Source organism: Globicephala melas, chromosome 13, assembly GCF_963455315.2.
Source record: "Globicephala melas chromosome 13, mGloMel1.2, whole genome shotgun sequence".
In the NCBI taxonomy this organism is placed as follows: Eukaryota; Metazoa; Chordata; class Mammalia; order Artiodactyla; family Delphinidae; genus Globicephala; species Globicephala melas.
The window spans coordinates 83263402-83275158 of NC_083326.1; the positions used below are offsets into that span (position 1 = coordinate 83263402).

Sequence of the window (11757 nt, forward strand, 5' to 3'; positions counted from 1 at the left end):
ATACGCAACCTGGTTTGAGAACTGCTGCTATGTAGAGAGAATAGAGATTTAATTTCTTGAATAACCACAGTTATTCATAGCAAAAACCACCCAGAATGCTCTGTGAGCACTCAGTAATGAGGGATTGAGACCTAGAGACTTGAAGCTTCCCCTTCAACTTGACGAAAGCATAAACAACAAAATGGGCTATAATGATACAGCAACAGTTACGAACATACATACAAAAGTCATACCATTACCTTTATCTAGAGTAAGAATTCCTGAACGATCTTCTACATTTATCAGGCCAACTCCTATCAGTCCTTGTCGAACATCTGTAATAAAACAAATTTATAAAAAACCTTATAGCCCAGGGCTTCCCTGGTGGCGCAGTGGTTAAGAATCCGCCTGCCAATGCAGGGGACACGGGTTAGAGCCCTGGTCCGGGAAGATCCCACATGCCGTGGAACAACTAGGCTCGTGCGCCACAACTACTGAGCCTGTGCTCTAGAGCCCGCGAACCACAACTACTGGAGCCCGCACGCCTAGAGCCCATGCTCCACAACAAGAGAAGCCACTGCACCACTGCAGTGAGAAACCCACTCGCCACAACTAGAGAAAGCCTGCAAACAGCAACGAAGACCCAATACAGCCAAAAATAAAAATAAATTAAAACAAACAAAAAATAAACCTTATAGCCCAAATAACTCAATGAGCTGTTAACTGACTAATCAAATTAGATCAAGCTCTAGCATATAAGACACAGTCTATGTACCTTCCATAGTTCCTATTAGCTGAATTAAATGGAACCCACAGCCCCTAAAGGTCTTTAAAATCCTAGAATACTCAAACCTCACATTATATTTTATTATTTCACTAAAATGTCGTATCTTTTCAACAACAACCCTTGGCAGTGGAGATCCTTGGCTACAAAGCTGTCACCCACAGAATCTAAACAACTTCGAACATACAGCAGGATACTGATTAAATAATTTATATAAGGAAATAATCATGCTTCCTTTCCAAACGTTACCTATCAGTACTGACAAGGCGATGCAGAAGATAAGCAACGTGTATAACTGTCAACATGTTCTGAATTATGTTACTAAGAGGACAGTTTATAAAACTTTTAAAAAGTATTTGTGTCCAGGATCTAACCCAGACTTACAGTAAAAAGGGTTTAAGAAAGAGAAAAGGATCAACAGGAAGCATAATTATATCCTATTTACACATTTATTTAATCAGCTAGACTGCTACATGCTCAAAATGTGTAGATTCTGCAGAAGATGACAACTCTGTAGCCAAACAGCTCCAATGCAAAAAATCCTCATTTTGGGAATCCATCCTATGGGAGGAAATTCCTGAATAGAAGGATAGCTGCTACAATTCCAGCACTGTTTGTGATGCAAAAAAATGAAAGCCACTTGAACATCAACAAGGGAAAAACTGTTACATAAGCTAGATGTAGAATATTACACAACTGTTAAAATACGTGTTAGTACTATAGCTATTGATTTGTAAGGGATGCCTGTGATGTACCAAGTGAGAAAAGTACGTTGCAAGTAATATTAACATGTTTTTTTTTTAAAAAGCTCTGTGTTTAGACAAATGGATAAAGGTGTGTTAAGGCTGCCCCTGTTCAGACTGTCAACATTTGTTAACCTCAGCAGGTGAGACTGGTAGGTAGCAGGTAGTTAAGGAGAGGGTATGGGCTCCTCATTATTCACTTTTAGATTGTTTTCATCACTTATAATGAATAAAAAACATGTAATTTTTTAGAATTAGAAATAAATTGGGGAGTTGTTTTTGACAATCCCTCCAATGACCAAACAAAAAGAAAATAAGAGGGAATGAAAGGGAAAGGGAGAAAAAGAACAGGGCCAAGACTTTATTGGTTTTTTGTTTTGTTAAATGCCATCAGTGATTATAAGCACCCCTGCCAGCTATGTCAATATGGACTGCTACCAACACTAAACATGGGTTCAATTGGAAAGGACTTCCTAGTAAAAAATGCTAACTCTATAAGGATAATGTTTCAAATACCTTACATCTGTTTATTTTCCAAAATATTTTCAGTTTGCTGAACTACTGAAATCACCCAGACTACTAATATTAATGGGGTAAAATCTATTCAGATTTGCAAGATACATCTAAGAATTTCTATAGCACTACTTAGGACTTTTTTTTAAATATAAAAATTTCTAAATACACACAAATGTAAAGAGAATATTCTACGGACCACAGGTACCCAGCACCCAGTTTTAACAACAGTTAATACACGGCCAGTTTTATTTGTACCTCCACTAGCCCCCACAGATTATTTACCTAGGTACTTTAAATTTTAAAAGCTATTTGGCATAGTCATGTTCAAATTAATCTAACAAAACCATTTTTCCTCTAGTAATCTAGTATTAAACAACATGCAACGAACTCTATCAACAGTAAAAACACGTCACCTGAATGAAAATTTAATAAATCTACTGCTTATTATAAGACATCAATTTAGGTGTCTGTTAACTATCAATTTCTAAATTTTATACATTTTATGTCCAAAGAAAACTAAAAACAACAGCACATGTTAGAATGAGTTTTGTACCTTCTTGTCAGTACTCATTTTCCTTTGTTATGATTATTTTTTAAAGTTACCTTTAAAGAATTCTCCAGGATAGTCTGGAGGTGGTGATACCATAGGAGAATCTAGGTTTACAATGGATTTCATGACAATTTCTAAAGCATTTCTTCCATACTGCAATAAAAACCAAATAAATTTAACAAGTTTCAGCATTTGGATACTCTTCAACCACATGACCAAGTGAATGCTATAAAAACTATTATTGTACCAAAGAGTCAAAAATAGCAGGACTCAATTATTTTTATATATATTTTACACTGCCTAGTGCCTCATTCACACCTTTGTACACAGCAGGCATTCCACAAATAAACAACTTTCTTTACTTCTGGGAACTCACACTTCATTCATCCACAAGTATTTATTATAATCTTATTTTCCAATAGGAATGAGAAGATGATTATATTGCACAGTTGATCACCAAAGATCTAACTGCCACGTGTCTTATAGGACTAGCCATGACTTTATAGCAAAACCATAAGAGGAGACAGCTTTAAGTTTTAAACAGCAACCACTTTCCCTTTCTGTTCCTTACAGACACCATACACTGCAATCATTTTTCACAGATAGTGAAAGCTGAAATGTACCTTATTATCAAAGTTGAACCTACTCAGATCTCTGGATTCTGTTGCTCTTCTGTCTCCATGTGTAAGCGCACCCTATCCAAACATAAAATCTCCAATCAAGGCACAGAAGACAGGTTAACATATATCATCTTTTACACACATCTATATAACTCAAAAACTTACCAAACTCTCAAGTCTTTTAGCAACAATAGATGCAAATCTTTGTTCTCCTGCCAATTCAGAAATCAGAAAGACGTATTCCGGAGCAGTAACTTGGTTTGATCTATGAGTTCGTCCTGTAATGACCAAAAAAAAAAAAAAAAAAAAAATTCGCTGATTGTGCTCTCTAGATACTAATATTCTGAGACCTATTCCCAGCACTTAACAGTAAGCCGGTATCCAGAAATCTTTAAATCAGAAGAAAAATTAAAGAATGTAACAATTACCCTAACTCCCCAAAAGGCACAAAATCAAAAACGCCAACTTGAACAACATCTGTATTCAGAACCTTACTCCCACTTATGGGGGAGCAGAAACTCCATAAAATTATTAAATGATAAACACATTACTGGTGCTACCCCAGTTTAGTTGACCACAATGTTGCTGATGCACAGCTGCTCTGGATTCTCCCAAAATTGTTGTTGTTGTTGTTTTAAATCACCAGGTCACAGGGACATGAAGATGGAAGGGAAGGGAGGAGCAATGTGCCCTCAATGAAGCTACTGGGGGTTGAAAAAGACATCAAGTGGCAGCTGCTCTGACATGGATAACACCCTTGGAGATCTACAATGAAGATACTCCTGAGGAGCCCCATTCTTGAATATAATGCCAGAAAGCCCTACCATAGGTCTTTTACAGCTTTTAAAACAGCCAAGAAATAAATTCATGATGCCCTCTATATTTTAAGGTATATGCAATACACAAACATCTCCAAAACCTACATATGTGTCAAGTTTAGTATATCTAGCATTAAAATATTTCCCCAGTAATTCCTGGCTATGAAGTGAAACTCAGTGTAGGAACTTACCAAACTGCTGAATTGCTCTATCAGCACTCCATGGTAATTCCAGGGTCATATGAACTCTTCGCCTTTGATTTTTAGCTCTCCTATCTGCTTGTAATGAAATACCTGAGCTGGCAGCTTCTGAGATGATAGCAATATTCTGTATCAAATGTAAGGAAAAAAGAACAAAAGATCACTTCTGCACAAAGAGAGGTGGGGAAACATCCACCAATACGTATTCTCCTTTACTTCCTAACTCTCAGTTTTAGCTGTACATGGTTACAAGGACACCCAGAATCAAGATTACATTTCCCAGTCTCCCTTACAGCTAAGTGTGGGCACACTCCAGCCAGTAGGTCACCTGAACAACGTCCAGGAAATGTCCCTAATCAAAGATATGCCCTTCCCCTCCTCTTTTTTTCTCTCTGCTGGCTGAAATGTAGAGGTGTGATGACTGAACCTGAAATATGGAGGTAACTAGGAAATGGAAGGCTGCATATTAAAGGAACAAGACAGAAGAGACCTAGACTTCAAGGGGTCATACCAGTCCTGGTCCACCTACTCAAACTTGTACATGAGAAAAATGAACTTCCACTTTAAGCGAATATGATTTTGGATTTTCTGTCACTTAACAGCCAAATCTGATCCCAACTAATACAATTTCTAACGCACATGGGCCTAAATTACTAACGAAACAAGTACTTAAAATAACTGATAATACCTCTACCTATAATCTTTAAAATATGTAACATGAGCTTTTAAATACATTTAAAAGACAACTTTGATAATGGTAATAGCTACTGTCTATTTTCTAGTTGCAGAGGCAAAAAAATTCTGAAATACAAAGCAAAATGTGGATGAAGAGATAAGATTTTATTCTACCCCCTTTAGATTAAGGAAGGAGGTTGAAGTGGTGCTCCTACCTATTTTTTAGCAAAACGCTTATAGCAATTCCGACTAGATGGAGGAAGAACTGATCTGAGAATCTGAAAATTGATGAAGTTTACTTAACAATAAGAGCATACAGAAAGGGCCTCTGAAGGTGACCACGACCTCTGCAGTGGTCAGTTACGCAAGTGTAATCTACAACCATTCAGAGTAAATCGTCTCAATAGGACATGGCAGAGCAAGACAATAAACAGCAAGATCAAAGGATCCCAGTAATCGGGGCATGTGCTTAAATATATTTCTAGACTCAAGATTACACTGACACTAGGGTGTAGCATTAGGTGTAGTGCCACTAAGATGACCTGAGAGAACACAATATTCTGATTAAAGACTTCAAAGGCCTCCAAAGCTATCAAGAGCTACATCTAATTCTATGCACAAAACACCACATTCGATTTATAAGAAAATAATGAAAACGTGTAAAATGTTCAGTGATTATGTGTACTTACTTAAAAAAATAGAGTAAGAACATTCAAAAGACATGATTTATATTAAAAGAAAAAACCTAAAGATTAATCCAAATGTATGGGCATTATTCTTTTCGCCAAAAAGCATCCCAGAAAAACATACCTTATCTCCATCCATAAATCTTTGTTTTTCCGTGATATTTAGTATTTCCACAGGGACATCAAGTTCAGATCTTGACTCATAAGATATACTTCCATCATCATTGCTTACAACCCTCCCCTTGCGGCCAGTCATCTGCAAAGCCAAACAGCGTCACTTACAATTAATGTAGCTGACTATGGTGCATGAAGCTCAGGGCTCCCAACATAGAAACTCGGTGGGAGGTGAAAGGGATAATGAAACCAGCATGTACTGTGCAACCTGTCCTGCATCAGGCACTGGGGGAGAGAGAACATTGCAACACAGTGCCTGGTTCTGAAAAGTTCAAATTCCAGGGGAGAAAACAGACATGCGGCAATGATAACAAAGACTGCATGACAGGTGCAATAACAGAGATCCGTGTCTTGGGGCAGATACTCAAGATAATAGGGGCAGGAATTTACTTGCTCTAGGATGACAACTAGAGTAGAGCAAGGGTTCTAAGATCTAATAGAGGATATTAGATAATTATATGATGATACCAAATATATCACTTATTCTAAAGGGTTTGAAAGTGGCAAAAAATTACCTAGAAGAGACACAGCCCTGATCAAGTCATATTTACCTCAGCAACATTCTCAGGGCCACCAAGTTCATCAATAAGTTCATCCAGGGTATTAGGAGGGAGGTCTTCAGCTAATTTTTCTAGTTTATCAAGTAGGTCTTTCTTCATCTGCTGGGCCCTTTCCACGGCATCCTGACTTGTTATAAGGCTATTGCTGCTGTTGGTGTTACTGTTAGCTAGATGAAGTACATTTGTTAAAAATCAGTACAAAGTTTAAATATTTGTTTTGTTTAAAAGTACATTTCACAGACAAAGCAAGCTTCCACATGGATACCTGGTGCACTGTTAGGAGCAGGTGAAATTACTGGTGTAGAAGAAAAACTAGGTCGTTTTGATCCAAGACCTGATGCTAATAAGGCACTTTGAATAGAATCTGGATCTATACTTCTCTTTTTTTTTTTATCTTTATTTTTCTTGTGGTCCTTTCTGATTAACCAGGGATCTGAAAATTAAGGAAAGACACGTATCAAATCATTTGTTAACACAAGTACAGAATTTCCAAAGGAAACAACCGTTGAGTTTTTTCGTATTGTTGAGCGACAACTTGTAAACCACCACCAACTTCAGAGGTCCAGTACACCCATACACCATGAGGTAAATTCCATGGTTTGAGGTTATACTTAAGTGCACAAAATTGAGGTCATGATCTCACATAAATATGCTGAACCTCCAGAAGACAGACAAGCTTGGAGCTGCCACCAAGCAAAGATTAGAATCTGTGTGATGATTTCTATAGGAAAAAAAAGGTTTTAGTACAATACCCCATTTCAAATACACAGAAACAGGGACGTCCCTAGTGGTCCAGCGATTAAGAATCTGCCTTCCAATTACAGAGGATGCAGGTTTGATCCCTGGTCAGGGAACTAAGATCCCACATACCACAGGGCAACTAAGCTCGTGTGCCGCAACTAGAGCCCATGTGCTCTGCAGCCTGCGTGCCACAACTAGAGAGAAGCCCGCACGCCGCGACAAAAGATCCCGCCTGTCGCAACTAAGACCCAACGCAGCCAAAAATAAATAAACAAATACACAGAAATAACTATCCTTTAGCTTACATTTAATAGATTCATGAACTCACCATCTTCATCATCCTCACTAGACTCATCTCTAAATGGGTTGAAATCATCGTCATCTCCAGAACTCATGTTTTTAGAGCTCTCGTAGTCACTTTCTTCATTATCGGAGGCATCAGATTCACTTCCACTATCATCAGAACTGCTACCAGTAAGGCCACCTATTTTTCTTGCTTTTTTGGATTCTCGAGTTATTTCTTCACCTATCCTCAAACCCCAAACAAGAGAGTCAGCCCAAACACACTGTTCTAAAGATCCAGGAAGCTACATTTAGTTCATGAGCTAATACACTTAGTTAACTCAAATGAGAAATGAAGAAAAACAGCATTTGTGTAAGTATATAAGAACAATTAAAAATTCATAAACAAGAGCTAGCCTTTTGGATTCCTATAAGAAATCAGGTTATATTCAATTATTCTTAAGAAGAAATCAGGTACATAAGTACAAATGCAAGACAGCCTTCAAGTGCACAAGTTTCAAAATAAACATCTCAAGACAACAGAGATGAAACAGAATCTCTGGCATTGTCACAATTTGTGTATCAGGTTGAGAGAAGAGGCCTAATAATTACAGATTTATAAAATATGCAAATACTTTATGGAATACTAAAAAAACTAATCTATAAAACTACATTTTTAAAAGTCAAACAAGGTGCTGATCTGAATTATCTTACTGAATATTCATAAAAGATATCTGGAATAAACCAACCAAAACTAAGCAGAACATTAAAATGTTCACATATTAATGATGGTGAGAACATAATTCAAAAAAGGGAAACATGACCATCTATCTATCTGACTACTCTGTTACTGACTCTAGGACTCAGCTTTACTTTTTGTGCCACTAAAATTAAAAAATACTGTCAATTATATTATAATAGCCAACCTACTTTCAGGCATATTAAAAACGTAAGGGAAAAAAAGGCATTTCTTAGAACCGATGAAAGGTAAGGTTAAAGTGTCAGGCACTGTGTTTAGAACACACAGTATGATAGTCTTCACAATATGAGTTATTATCACCATTTTAGAGAAAGAGAGCCTGAGAAGTTACCTTCTGAAAGTCAAAGAGCTTACTTAGTAACCACCTAAACACAAACCCAAGTTTGTATTATTTTAAGATGTCTAACAAACAAAGATGAGTGTATTCCTAATAATTAAATAATAAACTAACAAAAGTCTCTTTAAAGAAGACTATATAAACACACACTCACACACACACACACACTCACACACACAGCACTGACAACAGAAAGGCCCGGATTTTGGTTCCCCATTTATCACCCAGTAGTTGTGCCAACCTGGGGATATCGCTTAACCATTTAGTCTTTCTGTGCCTTAGCTTCCTCTGTCTATAAAACTGAAAAAATATAACCTACTTTCATACGGATCCCTTGCAAGTTGAATGAGATCATGTGTGCGCAGTGCTCAATACAGTGCCTACTCAGCACCAGTCAAATCGTTAAAGCCCCAATTTAAAATGGGATTACTTGTGCATTCAAAAACTACATGAGCCAAGGGAATTCCCTGGTGGTCCAGTGGTTAGGACTCCGTGCTTTCATGGCCATGGCCCAAGGTTCAATCCCTGGTCAGGGAACTAAGATTCTGCAAGCCATGTGGTGCGGCCATAAAAAGAAAGGAAGGAAGGGAGGAAGGGAGGGAGGCAGGGAGGGAGGGAGGGAGGGAGGGAGGAAGGAAGGGAGGGAGGGAGGAAGGAAGGGAGGGAGGGAGGAAGGAAGGGAGGGAGGGAGGGAGGGAGGGAGGAAGAAAGAAAGACACTTCCTTAAAAAAAAAAAAAAAACTACATGAGCCAATTCAAGGAAGGCAGTACATTCCCAAAATACAGCTTGCATCAAGATGCTCAAATTTATACTACTTCCAGCACCATTTAAAGAAAAGTACCCACCTTTCCGCTTCTTTATTTTATTTTCCTTACAAGGACTATCTCTTGGTGAGCTGTTGTTACTTGGAGCTGTCAAATCGATTCCTAGCAAACTATAAAGTTTTTTCCTGTCTGGAGCAGGGAAGTGTTTTTCAATGAGTGACTGCAACACTCCTCTGTTTGAAGAGAGAAAAAGTGACAGTTAGTGGCTCAGTATGCAAAATAGTTTATTATACATAAAATCTTACTGAATGTATTTGTTTAAAATAAGTATACTTTATTAGCAGCATTTCCAAATTGGATATCAAAAGTAGGTTAGCTCCACATAACTGTAAAGCTGTTAGGAACTCAGCACCAATGGTTCCTGATTCTTTTTCAGAACTGCTGCACAGAGGAAGACTCCGTGAAGAAAAATTGCACAACAGTGACTCGAGTCAACAAGTGATTCAAAAGAGTTGGATTCTGAATGTAAAGGACTTTAACAATCCTTTAACCAATTTATTTCACATATATTTTCCATTTTCAGGTACATGCAAGAGTTACAAATAATAAAATCTATGTCTTACTAAAAAATACATTTGGGGCTTCCCTGGTGGCACAGTGGTTGGGAATCCGCCTGCCAATGCAGGGGACACAGGTTCGAGCCCTGGTCCGGGAGGATCCCACATGCTGCGGAGCAATGGAGCCCATGCACCACAACTGCTGAGCCTGCGCTCTAGAGCCCTCAAGCCAGCCACAACTACTGAGCCCACGTGCCACAACTACTGAAGCCCACGTGCCTGGAGCCCGTGCTCTGCAGCGGGAGAGGCTGCCGCAATGTGAGGCCCGTGCGCTGCAGCGAGGAGTGGCCCCCGTGCAGCAATGAAGACACACACAGCCAAGAAAAAATTTTAAAAATAAATAAAAATGAAATAAAATAAATTTTTAAAAAATAAAAAATGAAAAGTACATTTTATTCAATCTTACAAAATACTGATAATCCAGCTCAAATGAATTTTAATATTCTAGGCCAAGACTGTCCAACTGAAATACAGTGCAACCCAAGCATAATTTTTACACTTTCTAGTAGCTACATTAAAAAGTAGAAGAAAACTTGTGAAACTAACTTTAATATTTTATTTAACTTAACATATCGCTTTAAAATGTAATCAATGAAATGTTTTACATTATATTTCTTTAAGTCTTTGAAACCTGGTGTCTATTTCATACTTAAGGGTCATCTCAATTTGGACTAGCCACTTCAACTCTTAATAGCTCCCTGTAACTAGTGCCTATCATTTCAGAGGCAATACTAGGCAGGCAAGCACAGGAAAGATACAGATTAGCAGGTGCATGTTTTGCTTTTAAAAGTAGTTTTAAGTTATATCTATCTTAAAATGAGCCACTTGAATGTATCCCCTAAGGCAAAAGATAGCATGGCAGCAAAAGTTATTTTGTTAATTTTGCTACCAGAGTTAGAACTGTCTGTTAGGCAAACAAACTGAAAAACAGTGTCTAAAAACATTTTTAAAATCTCTTTTGACTATCTCAGGATTATTTGCAATGTTTATATTAGAGCATACTAAACTAGGGCAAACTAAACTATACTGCTCCTTTGGATAATGGTAGTTTCCAATACACAAAGCCAAAACAAAACTGAGTATCTTAAACCAAGCTGTCAGATTTCCAAGATGTACAAAACAAACAAAAATCAAGCCCTTCAGTTAGTCCAAATACTGGACATAATATTGTCAAAATACTTAACATTTCAGCATTTCTATGTTTTGTTTTCCAATAGACATGTTGTTATGCATACACAGGACCATAAAAACTAAAATCAGAAAAACTTTAAAACGCAAAAATTTTGCCTCCAGGAAATGCTAACATTTAAACTAATCTAAGTAAAAACTCAAAACCATAAACATTACTTGGCAGTTGAAACGAAATCATTCAATTCTCCTCCACCCTCTTCCAAGGCTTCTAATGTTCTAGCTTCTCCCGTAGACTGCAGACCAATTACAACACACTGGAGGCAAAAAAGAATATTATTAATTATAAATAAAAATATCTACGTGGTTTCTTAAGACTTATTTTAAATATTTAGTTTAAAAAAAGATTTCAAACAAGAATTACCCATTACTGTATGTGTGTACCAATTTATTTATTCTACATATATTTGAGACATGCTACATGTAATACACTTATCTAGGAAACAGTATTACAACAGTGGACACTACTGAAGCCCCTGCCCCAGTTCTTTGTGCTTTAACTAAATATGTATTTACCAAAAAGGAAAACACCTTAATGTAATATATATATCCATGTGTTATCAGTTGTTACATCTATGGTTAGCCAAATTATAGTGATGTTTGTTTATACTTTTCTGAGCTATCCAAATTCTTTATAAACACGTATTGCTTTTATTATCTTAAAAATGCATTTTTTAAAGTCTTACTATGTTAATATTTTTTACAAGTACCCTTTAGAAAAAAAGGCTTTTTTAAGTAGAAAGGCTCAACACCCAAAAGACT

At 37.2% G+C, this 11757-nt stretch overlaps 1 protein-coding gene across 1 annotated transcript in view; it reads right to left on the reverse strand.

The window, feature by feature from the left end:
- SBNO1 (strawberry notch homolog 1) overlaps positions 1 to 11757 on the reverse strand; it is a 57393-nt gene that overhangs the window by 18131 nt on the left and 27505 nt on the right. The window contains exons 12-23 of the mRNA XM_060310138.2: positions 11748 to 11755; positions 11155 to 11252; positions 9272 to 9423; positions 7375 to 7572; positions 6571 to 6738; positions 6297 to 6472; positions 5696 to 5827; positions 4202 to 4337; positions 3358 to 3470; positions 3196 to 3267; positions 2626 to 2725; positions 240 to 314 (exon numbers count right to left, since the gene is read on the reverse strand). Of these exons, the coding sequence (XP_060166121.1) occupies positions 240 to 314; positions 2626 to 2725; positions 3196 to 3267; positions 3358 to 3470; positions 4202 to 4337; positions 5696 to 5827; positions 6297 to 6472; positions 6571 to 6738; positions 7375 to 7572; positions 9272 to 9423; positions 11155 to 11252; positions 11748 to 11755 (1428 nt within the window). The remainder of the gene's footprint in view (positions 1 to 239; positions 315 to 2625; positions 2726 to 3195; positions 3268 to 3357; positions 3471 to 4201; positions 4338 to 5695; positions 5828 to 6296; positions 6473 to 6570; positions 6739 to 7374; positions 7573 to 9271; positions 9424 to 11154; positions 11253 to 11747; positions 11756 to 11757) is intronic.